Below are 18,771 nucleotides of genomic sequence, written 5' to 3'. Positions count from 1 at the left end.
GCTTTGTCTGTGTGTTGCAGAGGAGGATTGAAGATAACGGGGCATGTAACCTTTTTAAATATCCACATCTAACCAATCTGTCTTGTTGTGGTTTCCTGCAGGTCTCCAGCAGGCATTTGACAAGGACTGGGAGGCCGGCCGCATCACCTTCGCCAACTACAGCAATGGCTCTGATGATGGCATCCTGGCGTACAAGCTTTTGGTGCAGACGGGACACAGGGACAAGCCTATTAACTTCAGCCAGGTATGTTCAGGATATAATGCATTCGACGGATAGACTTGAGAGATTCTCACACCAGTGTCAAAGCCTTTCTGTCCCATCGTATGTTTTTTTTTTTTTCTTCTGTCTCTCTCTCTCTGTCTTTCTTCATCTTCTGTCTGTGATGACTTTACCGAACCCAGGAATTTAAAGCACTCACTGGATCTGCAGCCTGCCTCTGAAAAACCTATTAACTCTTCATTTAAACCATTTGTCAGTGTGTGTGTGTATGTGTATGTGTGAGATGCACTCTTATTCGCAGGGCTTTGACAGTAATTTGTTTCCCTTGAGCATCAAGCCTTCCAGTTTGACACTTTATCAGTGATTCCAGAAAACTGTGGAAATAATTTTTTTTTTAAAAAAAAACTTAAATGTTCAAATGAAATAGATTCAATAAAGGAGAATTCTTACATTTTTACCACATATTTGCATATTTGGTGTCTATTTTGACAAATCATGAAGTCATCTAGTTTGCCAAATTTTGCAGCTGAATGATTGAGGTCCACTACTGTTTAAGAGAAATGCTTATTTTCGACATTTAAACAAGGTACTGGACTATTGCAATAAAGACAATCATTGTATGTCAGAAAGTTTAAATGGAATTTACATTAAAAGGAAAAGTGCCTTCTTTTCCCTTCATTCAATTCAAAAATCCACACCATCATGCAAAAGTGGTATATTATTTGATATAATTTATATTCCAACAAACTGATCCACTAAATATATAAAAATTGCTTAAAACGTGTTGCTTGTGTTATTTGCTCACTGTGCCTTGGAATTCTAGTTTGGTGGTATACGTTTGGTAGAGAAGACACATTTTGCTGTCTGCTGGTCTGAGTGCAGCACATGCCAAGATGTCATTATTTATGCTGACAGAGCCAAAAGAAGTCCATGAAATTGTGTTTCCAAACTGTTGTGCATACACAGCAAATGATGGAGAAATTGATGCTGCACCTCAGCTGAATCCAAAAAAGAATTGAGTGAGTACGCAACAAAGACAGTTATCTTCACCGTCTGACAATCTCCAACTGAAATAAGCGACTGTGGCACTGGAGGAGTGGTTGACATCTAAAAATGATTCAAGCCAAGCTAGTTAGCAGCTTACACCTCGGAAGGAGGTCGAGAAAGAAACTTAGTTCAAATCAAGTCTCTTATATGTCAGCAGAAAGATACCAACCAGCTGATAATGACAGAAAATGGGGGAGAAACAGGGAAATGAAGGGAAACATTGAGTTTGTGGTGGTGAGGAAGCTTTCTCAGCTTCAACAGGGCATTGCATGCTTCTTCTTTTTTATAGTTACAACTCCAAAAAAACAACATATGTGGATGCATGGCTGCATTCTTTGGCAGGAAAAAGGGAAAACAGAAGATAAGAAACTGGAGAAATATAAAAACAAAATTCTTGGCCAAGATTTCTGCAAACCTCAAACACAAAACCCTCCATGTCCTTTTCAACAGATATCACTTTCAGCAGAGATAATTGACAAATAGCTCTGCTGTGACCTGTTTATTTAAATGTATAATTTGTGTGTGAATCTATGTCCAACTTGTGCATGTCTACAGATATATGAAGACTCACCCCCCCACCCTATTACTCTTAGATGTTTGTTTTGGCTATCTCCGTTATCCAATAAACTCCATTGCAGCAGCATATTGCTCTTTCCCATCCCTTTCACTAGCTGACAGGAAGCAGAGGCAGCCCTGGTGTGCGGCCCGTGACATCACTTCCTCTGCCTGTGAGGGAAGTGTACTTGCCGTGAGGCGTGGGGGCCGCCAGCAGAGCTGCCTGGGCTTCCCGTGACAGCTTGAAGACATACAGTTGTTGCGTATCCCGCTGTTAAATTCAATCCAGATCCTCTGGAATCCGTCTCTCTCTCGCTCTCTCTCTCCGTCTCTATAACTCCTGCTCGCACTACAGCTCTCCCTCACTGTGTCTCTCTTCCTCCCTCCTTTGCTCCACTGCTGTGTCCTCTTTCAATGAAGGGAGCTGAAACACGTGGTTTCTTTTGAGGCAGCGCTGTGTGTGCATTTGTATGTTGTGAATGTGTGTTCTGCTTTTGTCTGTTGGGAGCAGTAGCGGGTTTTTGGGGTTGTTTTTTTTTCTGGCCCAAAATGAGGACCAGATTCTTTCTAACCCTGGCCAATTGCAAAGCTAGATGTTTTATTTTGATATGCCACTCTGTGGATCCGTGCAGAGGTGTTCTGCCTTTGATCTGTCCCTGCGAACACGCCTCTGTGCTGGGTGACCATTCGTTCCCTTGTGTGCGTGGTTTGAAAATACGGCAATAGAAAGTTAAAGCTTTAGTGAGTGAATACAGAAGGAGGCGAGTACAGAGAGGAGGAGGAGGAGGAAGAAGAGATGGAAAGTTTAAAAGGCCAAGCTAAGGCTATCAAGAGCTCTTTTCTTCTTCGGGTCGGGTGGGTCTGTGGCGCCAGGTATTCTGGGTACCAATAGGGGTCAGGAGAACCAAGTGTGAGCAACATTTGTACAGATGTTGTGTTATTTTTATAGCTCTACTCCATTTGCTGGGTGGCATTTCCTTCAGTGTTAACAACCAGGTTAACTGCACACAGACGCGCTCAGGGACTCCAGCCAATTTTTTTATTGTTACGCGAACTCAAGCAATTTTTCTCTCCCCATCCCCCACCACAAAAAAAAAAAAAAATACTTCTTTCTTCATCTACCTAACCCCATGAGTCCAGCTTCAACCCCCCCAAAAACTACCTGCCACTGTGAAAGAGGGATTTATGGTTCCTAGAAGAGAGAGTGGCAGCGCGGTGTGCAGTAATGGTTTCATCTCTCAGGAGGTAGCAATGCTACGCTACACTCCTCTGCTTCCACATGGGAGGGCGAAAGTAACAGCCCTGAGCGAGACAGCCATTCTAGTCTGCTCGCTGACCACAGCTGTCGAAGGCAAATGACACCCACTGAAACGGAGCGCAGAAACACTCATGGGTTTGGTCAGCAGCTTCGCGGGTGGATGCCAGAAGCTTGGCTCGATGCTAACGGAGACTAATGTGGTACAAAGTCTTTAATTGAGAGATTTTAGTAAAGGGAAATCCAAGCTTAGCAATATTAATAGTGTTTTGACGATGCGATTTGGTGTTCCACAGTGATATTCAAGGCATTACCACTTTTGCCTTGAAATGTGGGGTTTTGAGCACATGCCAGCATCCCCTGTTGCCCGTAGGCACAGCAGTGGTAGATGATCAAGTATGTGGTAATAAAGTATTGGGCAAATAGAGTTTAGCTCAAAACACACCCTGAACTCCTGTCCAGTAGCTAAAACACCAGATTATAGTTTCTCTCCTTTCACAAATGTACGAGCACTTGGTATCACAGGCATCAGCAGCAAGCAGCTGCTTCTTGACAGGAGAGTTCTGCAAGGCCTCCTTTAGAATTTTATTCAAGAGTGGTCAGGACATCGGGCCTGAGGTTGGCCCGCCAATATCTACTGTATGTAAAGGGAGAAGCTGATTCAACATTTTCCATGTTTTAATGTGGCATGATAATTCTGGGAAGCTGCGATCAGAAGTACGGGAATTTTCAGAAAGGCGACCAGTGTTTGACTTGTTGATTTTTCTTTGGTAGTACAGAGAGAGGGGCTAATATTTGACTTGTATTTTGAAAGCTGCTCCGTTCTCTTGCAGTCATGCGTGTGTATAAATAAGCATTTCTGTGGTCTGCTCACCTGTGGACTGTTATGGTTTAAACACGCCTGATTTCCACAATACTTTTACATGTCCAGTGTATACTTAATGACCGCAAGCTCCACCTTTTTTCCTTTTACCTCAATCTCATTTTTTTTTTTCTATAAGCAAATTATTCCATTTTTCAAACTTCAAAGTCTGTCTTAGCCTAATGTGAATGCGAAGGGACGTAAAGCAGGCAGGTAAGTATGTGTCTGAAAGTTGTGTTTTAAGAGTCCACTTTAGAGGCTAGAACAGAACTTAAATGTCTACATTTGTAATTATTCTCTTCATTAATTGATCTCTTTTGTGCGTTTTGTAGCTGACTCATCAGAGGCTTGTGGATGCAGATGGGATCATCCACCCTGGGGCTTTTTACATCTACCTAACCGCTTGGGTCAGCAACGATCCCGTGGCGTATGCTGCCTCGCAGGCTAACGTTCGTCCACACCCTCCTGAGTGGCTCCACGAGCGTACCGACTCCATGCCCAAGATGCGCTTCAGCAGTAAGTCAGCCTGCCATAAGTTCACAAATTACCGTACAGTTGAGAGCAGGGTGCCCTAAACTGTGATGGAACTGAGTTTTTCTTTTCCCAAAAGGAAGGACATTTCAATGGTAATGTTGTTAGCTCCAACACATTTAGCATTTCAGCATTGCAGTAGGTAGTTACTTTATTAATCCCCAAGGGGACATTTTTTAATTGAAATGTGGAAGTTTATACCCACAATTTGGTACAGCTGAACAAATTTCATTTACAAACTGCTTACTGAAATTTTTAGCCTTACTTTTGTGGGGCTCATTGGTCTGCGCATTGGTTTCCATAAGGCGGCTGCTACATGTGAGCTGTGTTTACCTCTTGTGGTTTGAGTTATTGCTCCTTGTCTGCCTCTTAGCTCTAAGTGAGGTAGTAGACTTTACTGTACCACCGCGGTGTGTGTGTGTGTGTGTGTGTGTGTGTGTGTGTGTGTGTGTGTGTGTGTGTGTGTGTGTGTGTGTGTGTGTGTGTGTGTGTGTGTGTGTGTGTGTGTGTGTGAGCTCGGGTTGCAAAGCTGAGGAGCAAGACACAACTCGATGTTGTTCTTCTAATAGTGCCTGTGGTGAATGCTATAATCCTGACTACCATGGGGCCCTAGCATTACGCACACACACACACACACACACACACACACACACACACACACACACACACACACACACACACACACACACACACACACACACACACACACACACACACACACACACACACACACACACACACATACATACATTATTAAAACTCAGTGACCCCAAACACAACACACACCCTGTTCTCATTTCCCTACCACACATACAGACTGTAAGTCACATAAAAAGTATAGTCATGTTGTTATTTGATTCTAGCCTATGATTTGGTACAACTCAGGAAGTGCTCCACGGGGGAGGAAAATGATTGGATAACAAGGAGAGACTGGGTTTGGGTGGGAAACACAATTGGATAACAAGCAGGAAGTCCTTGACGGGGGGATAGGATGTGATTGGATAAGCAGCACGGAGTCCTTGGCTGTGCAGGAGCCCCCCGGAGCAGATCAACGTTGGCCAAAAGCCAACTGGGGTTCTAATGGAAATTTATAGTTGAGATTATAGTGGGCCATACCATGTTAGCAAGTGCTCCCGTCTGACCCTACGGTGACTGTGGAATACACACACTCACACCAACACCAGACAGCCCAAAATATGAAATTGTATAAGAAAAAAGAGAAGTATTAGTTAGATGTGTCGTTACAGATTCCTCTTAAGATGCTGCCATATTCAGCAATGTGTTGTTAATTACACTGAAAGCAAAATCCTCAATGAAAACACTGTTTACTCTGCACCACGTATGACTTCATAGCGGAGTGACAGGCAGGTATACGTGTTTATGCATCTATGTTATGCTTTATGTGGCGGCGCTAAGTTTAGGGTGTGGTAATGGCAGTGATTCTGACATTGTAATTACTGTGAATCAACGTTAGGCCTGACAGTCTGCTGTGTCTGGAACTGATAGGCCCTCATTAGCCAGGCTGGGCCACAGGCTGGCTAGGTTTGAGTCAATGGAGCTCTGTTTCACATTCCCCCACCACCACCAGCACCCCAAGGTCCCAACACACACACACACACACACACACACACACACACACACACACACACACACACACACACACACACACACACACACACACACACACACACTCACTAACACTTGCCTGCAGATGTAGCGTCTCTTGGAACAAAGCTGGATTAGGGAGGGGAAGCCTTGATATTGGTGGTTTGGCTAAAGGATCTCAAATGATTTTGCAGATACACCAAATGATCAAAACATAATGCTGTTTTATCAGAAAAGACAAGTATCATCTGCAGATGTCATTTTGGCTATTGTTGATTTATCTGATTACTTCCTTGACATTCCTCAGCAATCTTATTTCTCTGAATTGAAATTGTATCATCTTGCAAGGCTGCCCATGCGCAAAATCCACATCGACTGTTGCTAATGAGATAAAGATCAAAGAGCGTCTGTTTTGACTTTAAATCAATTCACCTTCCTCTCATCGTCTCTCCATCCAGTTCCAGCCGCTGAGCCCATCGAATACGCACAGTTCCCCTTCTACCTCAACGGGCTCCGGGAGACACCACAGTTTGTGGAGGCCATCGAGAGCGTGCGGTCCATCTGCGGCAACTACAGCCGACAAGGCCTCCCTTCCTACCCCAACGGCTACCCTTTCCTGTTTTGGGAACAGTATGTTAGTCTACGCCACTGGCTTCTGCTGTCCATCAGTGTTGTGCTCGCCTGCACCTTTCTGGTCTGTGCCCTTTTCCTGCTCAACCCGTGGACCGCCGGCATTATAGTAAGTTTCTGAGTGCAGACAGACACATAAATACATACACACGGTGGGTTGTGGCCAGAAAACCAGACTTGTATCCATAAAGCGATGATTGTTGAGAAAGATACACATGGACCTGCTCATTCTTTGTTACCCACTTTTGATTCGTAAAATAAATTGCTGTTTTGATCAGTTAATTATGTCACAAACAAGGCCACTCTAACACAACAACAACAAAAAGAACCCTTAACTTAGTTATTGTTTTCTTGCCTTCTTCCATTTTTACTGTTTTTTTTGTGTGTGTGTGATCCAGAAAGCATGTCAAGAGAGAAAGAGCCAGAAAGGAGAAGGGGCTGCTGTGTGTTATCGTAGCCCCAGTCGCCAGTGTTTATCTTGTACTGTTTTGTTACGGTCAGTCTGTTTAGTCTAGTCCAACACTCCCAGACACCCATGCTGAAATGAATGGGAAGAGGACCCAAAGTTGCTCCGGCTACTGGCTCCCACTCTAAACCTATAAAAAAGTTTGATTTTATTTCCATCCGCCACTCTCGTCCTCTCTTGCTCCTCTGACACGAGGAGTTTCCAAGGATACAAGCAAGCACGCATTCACACACACACACACACACACACACACACACACACACACACACACACACACACACACACACACACACACACACACACACACACACACACACACACACACACACACACACACACACACACAGGCAAGGGCACAAACGCACTTTGAGCGCTCATGGACATGTATGTATATACCGGCACACATACAGTCTGAACGTGTAAACACACGGGTACATAATTCACACAGAAACGCATGCAGGGAGCACTCTGTTTTTTCTCTCTGGTGGGTTGTATTTTACAACAGGCAGTGTTCCAGGCCCCTCCGCCCCCCCGGGCCCTCAAACAAGTGAGGAGGGGACTTCATGTTCATCCTTCAGGCTTTACTAGCAAGATCAAAAGACAAGTTATGCAGAGGCATCAAGGACCAGGGCAGAGCTAGCCCAATAACATCAAACCCTCAAGCCATTTCAAACGCTCGTAGCCATTTGCCCTGAATTCCGTCGGAACCATGTAGACAGAGGCTTTGTTTAAATCTGGTGTCGTGGCTCAAGATTTGTCCAGATTGTAGATTCTGATCCACTTCATACTGATTGCTGTTAACACTTCGCATCAGAAAGGGTCTGTGACTTAAAAGAAACAAAATACAGACACATACAACATTTTACCTGAGCTGACTTACACCAAATAGTGTCTCCAAGTCTTGTTGCAAGTTTAATCTAAAGTTTCTGAACATGATCAAGACCAAATGATCTGATTACCCAGGACGCACTGGAGAATAAAGTCTAAAATTCCCCTCGTGGACGTAAATGCATATATTCCGTGCTTGCTCACTTGTACACACACACACACACACACACACACACACACACACACACACACACACACACACACACACACACACACACACACACACACACACACACACACACACACACACACACACACACACACACACACACACACACACACACAAACAACTACCTTCCCTGCCCACCTCAGCCCTCTTCAAAGGATTTGGGCCCCATGTAACCTGACACCTGTCAGCTGATAATGGCATTTACTCTCAGCTACTGTGCTCAAAGGATCCACCGAACACACACACACACACACACACACACACACACACACACACACACACACACACACACACACACACACACACACACACAGGCACGCAGAGATACTCACACATATCATCTTCATGTATCATTACCCCCTCATCTATCTTTGTACAGTCAAAAAGTCCAGGTCAACTGTAGATTCACACGCCACATGTACGGAATTCTATTATTGTACAACAATAAAGTTATTATTTCCATTTATGATCATTTCACCCACTATGGTTACAGATGGTTTTTGTCTCTTTCACCTGGTAAATGCACATTATAATTGACTAATAGACACTATTAGTATCCTTTGGAAAAACACATTTGTGTCATGAAAAACCTAAAGTAATCACTTGAAAGAATTTATTTCAAGGCATGGATATTTGTTACTATACAATTTTGGTAAATGGTTATTTTTCCTTGAAAATGTTTTAAACGCCGAGATGATTAACGACACAAATTTCGTTTTTCGAAAATTCGAACGAACCAAACCTGTTTCTCTCCCAACGTGTGATTTAAAGTATAAAATCACTCTTCAAATAGGCTGAACCAGCTCCTTTCTAACAGAAGCCACTTCTTTTCTCTTCAGGTGTTGGTGCTTTCTCTCATGACCGTGGAGCTGTTCGGCTTCATGGGGCTGATGGGAATCAAGCTGAGTGCCGTCCCTGTTGTCATTCTCATCGCCTCTGTGGGCATTGGAGTGGAGTTCACCGTCCATGTGGCCCTGGTAGGCAAACAAAATACACATAAATGAATACGTAATCACGATCAGTGTGTGATTCTGAGCCTAAACACTGAAGTCTCCCTTAAATGGTGAAAAGTTTATTGTTGGTCAATAATTAAAGTCTCAATTTAGGTCCTTTATAACACTGTGTAAGGTTTATTCTTGAATGGTTTTGGGATAAATGACTCCCTTTTAGAATGAGACGTAAAGTGTGCGTTTGTGTGTGTTGTAGGCGTTCCTGACAGCCATAGGGGATCGTCACAAGCGGGCAGTGCTGGCATTGGAGCACATGTTTGCTCCAGTGCTCGACGGAGCCTTTTCCACTTTACTAGGTGTTCTAATGCTCGCAGGCTCCGAGTTCGACTTCATCGTCAGGTGAGTACAAAGTCAAACCGTCTGATAAACTGCTACAGGATTGCGCTTACCAAGGTTATCATGTGGCATCTGTGAACCATCAAGACCATGCCTCAACCTGTATGTCACACAGGAATCTACCTGAGACACCAATCATGCATGACAGCTTCTCTCTTCCCGTTTCCTCCTTCAATCTCTTTCTTGTCTTCCACCCGCATCTCCATTTCGTGCTCCCTCTCTGTAAACCTCATCCCTTTTCCAGCTTCCATTTACATAACTGTTGTTTTGTTTTTTTGTCCACTTCTGGGGGATGATCTCCAAGAAACTTCATTTAAAAACAAGCATTTATCTGTCTTCATTCTGCTCTCCGCTTGTATATTTTCTTTCATCCTCCCTCTCTTCCCCTTAATGTCTTTCATGCCTGACATTTTTGGGGGAACCGGGGGAAGGATGGAGAGTTGAAGGTCAGGAGACGCAGGAAGAGGAAGAGGGCTTGGAGGGAGTAGCAGAGGGAAGCAAAGTGAAAGAGAGCAAGGGGGAGAGAGAGAGAGAGCAGGAAAGTCCTCTGGCTTTTGTAATCCCTTTCAGCTCGTTTAACTGCCCTAGATATTTATTTATAAGTAGGGGAAGCAGGAACAGGATGGGGTACGCAGATAAAATGGGCACAAACGTGTATTGCATTGTCTGAAAGGGGAAAATAAGATTTCCAAATTTCTACAATGATTTTTGCATAATTTACAGCAAAAAAACAAACAAAAAAAACCCCAATATTTTTCCAAATTTATAAAGCAAATATAATCACATCTGTGAAGTTGAAGTTAATCTGTTCATAGAATATAAATATTTATTTAAGTTGTCATGTGTGAATTTTTTTATATTGTTTTACATTATTACACTTTTTTTTGTGGGTTGGATCATCATGCATTTATAAGAATTCAAAATCTATTTGTTGTACACATTTTCAAACTTTATTTTCAGTTAATACACACTTGTGACCATTTTTAGCCTAATTCCTCTACATAGTGGGGGGCAATAGAAGACAATTGTGAAAAGACAGGGGAGATGCACGTTGAAGCCGACGTTAAAACACTGTGGAGGTTCTGTGTCAATGGTTCCTTTTCTGTGTGTGTATGTTCGTAAGCATCAAACAGAAAGTAACCAGCACACGAGAGAGGAAAATGAACAATTCTATACATTCTCAACCCTGCAGGGTTATGAGAAGTTTCCGCTGAGCTCAGTGTGTAATCTAAAGTAATTTATGGGGTTACCTGACTACATGTTTGTGCACACATTCTTGGTTACAGCTGGATGAGGTAGATGTATACTTTGGTTGGCCTGCTCCTTTAAGAACTGGGAGCACTGAACTCCATGTGAAAGCACACAAACTATATCATGTGCACAGGCCTGCGCTCATGTATGCACACCCACACAATCGCACATGCAAATGCCCCTTATACACACACACACACACACACACACACACACACACACACACACACACACACACACACACACACACACACACACACACACACACACACACACACCAACCTGCTCCCTGACCCTGTAATCATGGGGGTCAATGATGGCGTGCACACACAGACACGCACTCGGAGAGAAACATACAAACATGCACACACAAACTATATTGGCCTACAGACCTTCTCTCCTCACCTCTAGTGGTGCGCAATAGTTTCTGGCTCAGTCCCGGGCCTCCATTTAAAGGTTCTGCTGTTGTCTGAGCAAACAAAGCAGCGCCCCAAGACGGTGCAATAACAACAGGCCCAGCTCGTATTTTTCTGCTTGCGCCGAAAGAAATGTTTCCCTGAGTTTCCCCGTCAGCCCTGTGAATGTTTTCACTCTAAACAGCCCGGCGGGGCACTGAGCCTGGTATGTGGGCTGCGCGCGTGTGTGTGTGTGCGTGTGTGTGTGTGTGTGTGTGTGTGTGTGTGTGTGTGTGTGCGTGTGTGCGTGTGTGTCCAAAGGTGACGTGGCGTGTACCCCTCCTGGTGTGAATGGAAATGCTAACCATGATGAGGACACAATTATTTCAGTCCGATTTACAGAAACATTTATGATAATCTAATAAGAGCAGATGGAGGGATGGGTGGGCTTTAAATACTGTAAAGTATGACGAGTGTGGGTGAGTGGACAGATCTTTACCAGAAAGTAAATCAAAGACCAATTATAGGTGCAATCTTTCTATGCTATTTTACCACCAAAGGCCTGAATTAGGCACATTCTCAAAGGTTGTTGAACACCAAATGGGTGCAATTTTATATTGAAAAGGTTTCCTCTTTAAAAAAAAAAAAAAAAAATCTGCCTTTCATCCAGTATGTTTAAGAACCCGTCAGTTGCATTAAAAAAAATGTAAGTGACAAAAATGTACTTTGAAATACATCAGAAATAATTTATTGTTGTTCTTTTGATGCATTTTATCTTATTGATTTGTTCAGTATTTCATATATCAGCAATGGATGAAGGCAATCTCTCTCACTATCTATTGATTACCAGTATTTCCCCCTTAATCCCAAACGTAATGGTGCCAAGTACACACACACACACACACTGCTTATGTGCTCTGTGTCACTTCAATAAGGGGACACGTGTAGTAAATCAAAAATGGTCTGTACTTATAGCGCTTTATCACCATAGCGGCCTCAAAGCGCTTTATGGTTTGAATCCCATTCACCTACTCACGCACACATTCACACACCAGTAGCGGCAGAGCTGCCATGCAAGGTGCCACCTGCCATTGGGAGCAACTTTGGATTCAGTGCCTTGCCCAAGGACACTTCGGCATGTAGACAGGAGGAACCAGGGATCGAACTGACAACCACATGATTAGTGGGCAACCCGCTCGACCAACTTAACCGCACCTCCCTTACAACCTGAGAAAATATGAATTGTTCTTCCCTATTAACCTGAATGGTGCAGAAGCACAAGTACCTCCAAGTTTAGCATTATTAGAAAACTATAATTTACTTTGTGTTCTGTAATGTTCTCTCGTATGTGAATTCATTTAAGTGGAAAACCGCTTTTAGCATCCTGGAATTGGAATTATCTTCTGATCGTCCATGCATTTCCCCATAATACCAGCAGTTTCACACAACCCCCTGGAGCATGCAGTTCTGTCAAAAATCCTGTCAATATTCCTGTCTCAGGACAGAATGAAAACAACTCTCGCTGGTCTCATTGTTGTGGGGTCCATGTGAGAAGCCCAAGTGTTTCACAGTCACTTCATCTGCCTGTAGGGTAGATCAATCTCTGCTCTGATTTGAAGCCTGTGGTAAAGAATGCTATGTGAAATATAAATCAAACGTGAAATAAAATAACGCACCACGGACTAGATCTTGCAGATTTTAATCTGTTATATTCAGTCAGACAAAAGGAGATTCATGGTTCATTAGTGTGTCCCTGATAACCTGAGAGCTTCCACGGGAGAACCAATGAGGAGAGGAAAGTCTGCCCAAATGAAGGAAGCTGGATTGGACAGCAAGTGAGAGATTTAGAGTGGAGATTGGGGGGGTCTTACCTGATACATTGGAGATTTAATTAGACGGAGGGGATTGTGGAGTGGCCGGGAATTTCACAGGGGCTTAGCTGGAAGGAAGGGAGAGAAAAGAGAGGCAGAGAAGAGAGAGAAAGAAATAAAAGAGAGGGAGAGAGGCCAGGGAGGGGTGGTACTCCAAGGGTCCCCTTCTCTTCTTCCTAGACTAAATTGTTTAAATTCTATACCCTTCACTTCATTTGTTTGCTTCTCGCTCTCTCTCTTTTTTTTTTTTTTTGAGCCAGAGAGGAGAGAGAAGCCCCTGTCCTCTTGTACCCCCTCCTCCCCCCATGCTCCAATGTTCCCCTCACCCTTTTTTTTTTTTTTTTTTTTTACCCTTCTTTGCACCCTCCCTTCACATTCCTCACTGCTTTGTTTTTCTCCGTGTTTGCTTATACACCACACATCCAAGAGAGAGTACCCTCACCACCAAACCTCCCCCCCCCCCCTTCTTCTTTTTTTTTTTTCTTTCCTCCCGTGCCTTTGAATTAACCAGCTCTGGCTAATTATGCTTCCCCTTTCTTTTCTCTCTGTGACATCTTTAAGACTAACCCTCTTTGGCAGGACTTTAGAAACACACAAGGTACATTTCTGCTCTTGCTCCTCCAAACCACAGTGCATGCCTGCCTGTCTGTGGGGGGTTTATATATGTGTGTTTGTTTGGGGAGTGGCTGGTGTCTTTGTGGAAGTATTATTTCGGGCATGTGTAATGGTTGATCTTGCACATGTCTCCCCACGTCTAAACCTCTGCGGTTAGCACAGGTATTTTCTTTGTTTCTTCACCTGCTCTGTTTCACCTCTTGTTTGTCTTTTTTGATCTGAACAGTTTTGTTTTTTTGGTCCTGTCGTGAATTTTCCCCATCTGTTTGGTATATCTTTTTTTTTTTTTTAATGTTTTTTTAATGTCTGTTTCACAGAGGAGGCCGAAGGGAAATTTAATGTTTTGCATGCAGTGTTTTTCCATGCCGAGTTTTATTCTACCTAATATTTTAGGTTTATTTCCCATATTGAACTCTTTGTGTTTGTGGGTTGTATTGCAGGTATTTCTTTGCAGTGTTAGCCATCCTAACAGTTCTCGGAGTACTGAATGGATTGGTCCTTCTCCCAGTATTACTATCGTACTTTGGACCCTATCCAGAGGTAAGATCTCAAAAAATACAACTGTAAGACAACACAATCTAGATAAAACAGGATAAGTTCTTTTCTTTTTTTTTTCATAGAGAGGAGGAGTGTTAAACTTTTTTTTCCCTTCCATGTCTCATTCTCTCTTCCCAATGCTCAGGTAACACCAGTTGATGGTCGTAGCCGGTTACCCACCCCCTCTCCAGAGGCCCCTCCTTATGTGGTCCACTTCTCAGTCCGTCCTCACCACACCACTGCGGCCACCACCACCTCTGGTGCAGCTTCCGACTCCTCAGACTCGGAGTACAGCTCTAACACCACAGTGTCTGGTATCAGCCAGGAGCTGCAGAATTACAACCTGCACATGCACAGAGGACAAACTCGAGCAGAGGAGCAGCAGTACCACCTCCAGACCAGCAGGGGCAGAGGAGCCAGGACAGAGGAGGAAAGGAGAGGGGGATCAGGACGTAGGCGCTCAGAAAGGCAGCCTGACCCTCCAGCCTATACTGTGTCTTCGGTAAGAAAATATTGCCCACTGTGTTGCTAATCTAATTGCAAATTTACTCTTCTTTCTCACATTATAGAAATAAATATCTCTTCTTTTTTTTTTTATCTGCAGTCTGTCTCCTCTCAGGGTTGTGATTCTGGGCCTCAGCAAGGGGCTACTCAGCGAAACAGCAGCAGGGCCCCCAAGAGCCAGCTGCACTGGCAGGCCTCACCCCCAGCCCGCCCGCGCAGGGACGCTTTTGAAACTGCTACTGAGGCTGGGGGTCATTACGGTTCACACGGCCATAGAGAACACTCAGCAGGCCAGAGAGGCCGCTCTTCCCACAACCCACAGTCCAATCACCACCACCCACACCATCACCCCAACCCTACCCCGTATTGCCAACCCATCACCACAGTAACAGCATCCGCCTCAGTCACTGTCGCCGTTCACCCGGCCCCCTTGTCCAGCCAGAGCCCCGTTTCCTCTTACCCAGGATCCACTGCAACGGACAGTTATTGCCCATCGGGGCCGGAGGAGCCAGAGCCGGCCTTCCAGGATCCACATGTGCCTTTGTACACCCACACGGGGGCCAGAGGAGTCAAGGTGGAGGCCATGGAGCTCCAAGATTTGGAGTTTGAGGCAGCTGAGAGCAACAGTGGCAGACGGGCGAGCTGAGGTAAGATTGAGCAAATACATTTGTAGTACATATCTCCTTTTAGAAATGTTTCTTTCATCATAAAGTACTGACACCTCAAATGTCCTTTTTGTTTCCAGTTCTGGCGAATTGAAGTTCTACGGCCAAAGATGGACTCCTCTGTATTACTAAGCAGCTGACCCGGCCTGGCACAGCCCAGCCCAGCATAGCCCGACCTGGCTCGCCCCTGACCCCAAGCAGTGAGAAACTTGCCAGTGTTTCCGTAATGGTGCTCATTATTACTGTAACCCAGTGGACTATTGTCTTAGATATTTCTATCTATATTTAAAAGATGTATACATATGTAAATATGAACAAAAAGTAGGTATAATTTTAGGAGCTGTACAACTCCTCATGTTAACAGACTGGGGCTGCCATTTTATATGGTGTGTGTAAATGTGTGTTTGTATGAGAGTGATAGATCTTTGATTACTGTTCACTTATCTGTGGATCTGTGCCATTAAGAAGCTTCATCTAGGCAAAAAAAATACCTGTCAGCATTCACTGTTGCTGCTTAAAATATTTTTGAAATAATATACATTTATAACTATGCAAATGTCTCTTTAAACAAAAGAAGTGATCTGTCTATGTGTGTGTGTGTGTGTGTGTGTGTGTGTGTGTGTGTGTGTGTGTGTGTGTGTGTGTGTGTGTGTGTGTGTGTGTGTGTGTGTGTGTGTGTGTGTGTGTGTGTGTGTGTGTGTGGAAGGTGTGAGTAGGGCTGTATAATGTGAAACAGCCCCATTTTTTTCTGGCTTATTCATCAGATACATCCTGAGAACAGACTAGCATTTGCACTCATTTAAAACATGAGGGAAATTGTTAGAATTATCAAACCAAGCTATGATATATATGTGTGTGCGTGTGTGAGTGTTTATTATTGTATAAAGGTACGCTTGTAAAACTATAAATTTTTATCACAAACCTGTGGTAGTTATGAAACAATTACTGTTTAACTTGACACGCCATGCGTGCTATTTAAGATGAGCTGATATGAAGAAATTTTAAAAACTGTTTTTTTTTTTTTTTTTCCTTAAATTGTTTTTTTTTTAATTATTATTATCGCCTCGGCATTGGAACCTGTTTCTGCTCTCAGCTTTGTATCACTGTCTGTTAGGCTGATCTCTGGTTGTATTTTACTGTAAGAGGTTATGTATTGTTTAACCCTAGCAGGCTCAAAACAGGTTCTGTATCATATACTGACGTACGAGCAGTCAACCCACCTCAGAAACTCACTCTACCTTTTTACAGGGAAATTCACATTACTGATTCTGGAACAGGGTCAACACAGAGTGCTCACTGTGCACCCTAAGTGGCTATGTCTAGTGGATAAGCTAAAGCTCAGACTGTATACTGTATGACCCGATTCAACATGGCACTTGACTGCATTGAAACTTCACTCACAGGAATATCTCGCTTAAAGTAGCTCTTTCTGTCCATCCAATAAGCTAGCCCACGCAGCCTGCTAAGGGCTAAGCCCTATATGGCCTGACAATGTGCTGTGTGTGTGTGTGTGTGTAATCATTCATGTCCGTGTGTGTGTGTGTGTGTGTGTGTGTGTGTGTGTGTGTGTGTGTGTGTGTGTGTGTGTGTGTGTGTGTGTGTGTGTGTGTGTGTCTTATGCTCTCCTTTTGTGACAGTAAAAGACAACTGACCCCAGTTTTGACACAGCTGTCCCCGCTGACCTCAGCTCATAAAAATCCACAACATAATGCCATGACACTAATTGGACGTCTCCCCTCAACTGCTAAATTGCACAGCCCAGAGCCTCAGGGGTCAGAGTTTACACTGCCAGCCCCTCTCTCCACCAGCAATGGCCAGTTTATATTTGCATGTGTGTCTATGGCAGCATGCAAACGTGTAACTTCCCCAGGCACTACAACTTCCTGTCCCAACACTTGTAGCTCTTCCCAGAAGTCTTTGCAGTTTTGCTCCTCCTGTTTACCAAGTTACATCAGCTGCTTGCATGAAATAGGTTGTTCTGTTTGGTTGTTTTTTTTTTGTTTTCTCCCGATGTCACATTGGCAGTAGCGGAGAGAATCATAGCTGGCAACTATTTTATTCATTTTTAAATGTTTTTTGTTTGTTTTCGTTCAATTGCGATATTTATATTTTTGTAATATAAAATATGTTGGGTTTTTTTTCTTTCATTATTGTTGTGATGCCAGTGGATAACAAATGCAGGGATTTTTATGTCTATTGAAAAACACTATTACAGTTTAATGTTTTTACATTAATGGAGTTTGATCTGTATAAAGTGCTTACTAATGTTAAATAGGAAAAAAAAAGAGTATATAACGTTTTACACTACAGGTCTCATCATAGCTCTTAGAGGATTTTAAAAGGAAAAAAAAAAAATCATTGGTTCTTCCAGACTGCCATTTTGGTCTCGGTTGGTGTGGATGTATGCTGTTTTCAGTTACAAAGATAAATGTATGCCATATAATTTATTTATATGAAAATTTATTTTTGTAGTGTACATAGTAGTTGTCAAGGTATTTGACAGAAGTATATTTTTAAAGAGTTTATATGTAATGATATACCATAACAGAAAAAAAAAAGCCTTAAGGTGCACACTTTCATTGCTAACTGTCTTGTGAGACAACATTGACACCTCCCCTTCAGTATTATATTCCGATCCTAGGAGAGAGACAGCTGTTTCTTTGGGTTTGTCAAAAGCTAGCCATGAAAGTAGAAAATTGTACTAGCTCTCTAAATATTAATGTTCAAACACTGATAGAATTCTAACAAATAAAAATATAACTTATTTGTCTCTTTGTTCATAACTTTAATAAATGGAAACTTCAAAAAGATTGCTGTAGTCTGACTGTGTTGATTGTTCTACAGGTAAACATGAGCTCCCATCCCTCCCTCCAGCCCGCCCCCCTCCCATCTCCCCTCCCCTCCATCTGACACGTCCTGCAGTGTTAAAACTCTGACATCTGGTCTGGAGCCCCGCGGCCCTCCCCAACAGCCCACCCAGCTCCACCCCTGCACCCCCCACCTCCACTCCCTATTCCGTATGATTTTGATTGACAGCTTTATAGACTGCAAGGAAATTGGTTGTAGTTACAATACAGCTGGCGTGTTCAGAGTAATGAAAAAGGGCATGTGGCCTTGAGCTTGCTACACTGATGGTGAAAGAGTGAGACTGCCTTGTCAACTGCATGGGTGGCAGCTATTTATTCTCATACTCGAGGGTTGTGAGGGAAAGTTGTAGCCACCGTGCAGGAAACTCGCTATGAGTGCTTCGATCAAAATACAAGTGTCCTTTTTGTTGTTCCCAACCACAAGTACAAGAGCAGTTTTACCAAGCCACAATCTCAACCTGAACCTCGAGGAGGCTATGGAACTCGCTGACC

The 18,771-nt window shown here is 43.4% G+C and overlaps 1 protein-coding gene across 2 annotated transcripts in view; it reads left to right on the top strand.

Moving 5' to 3' along the window:
* The window catches only part of ptch1 (patched 1), a 55,261-nt gene extending 37,047 nt beyond the window's left edge, over positions 1-18,214 (top strand). The window contains exons 16-24 of one of the 2 annotated variants that reach the window (XM_069699553.1): positions 102-244; positions 4,272-4,455; positions 6,534-6,814; positions 9,068-9,205; positions 9,435-9,577; positions 14,147-14,246; positions 14,389-14,745; positions 14,848-15,394; positions 15,493-18,214. In XM_069699553.1, the coding sequence (XP_069555654.1) occupies positions 102-244; positions 4,272-4,455; positions 6,534-6,814; positions 9,068-9,205; positions 9,435-9,577; positions 14,147-14,246; positions 14,389-14,745; positions 14,848-15,393 (1,892 nt within the window). In that variant the 3' untranslated portion in view covers position 15,394; positions 15,493-18,214. Of the gene's footprint in view, positions 1-101; positions 245-4,271; positions 4,456-6,533; positions 6,815-9,067; positions 9,206-9,434; positions 9,578-13,652; positions 13,690-14,146; positions 14,247-14,388; positions 14,746-14,847; positions 15,395-15,492 lie in introns of those variants that run through there. The other variant, XM_069699554.1, reaches the window with a different exon arrangement.
* Positions 18,215-18,771: the final 557 nt, after the last annotated feature.

The sequence above is a fragment of the Brachyistius frenatus genome, unplaced genomic scaffold (genome assembly GCF_029030835.1).
Source record: "Brachyistius frenatus isolate BFR_SWC_R1_liver_20210118 unplaced genomic scaffold, ASM2903083v1 Contig_30, whole genome shotgun sequence".
Classification (NCBI taxonomy): domain Eukaryota; kingdom Metazoa; phylum Chordata; class Actinopteri; family Embiotocidae; genus Brachyistius; species Brachyistius frenatus.
The sequence above is the reverse complement of the archived record's forward strand: the minus strand, read 5'-3'. Positions and strand labels throughout refer to the sequence as shown.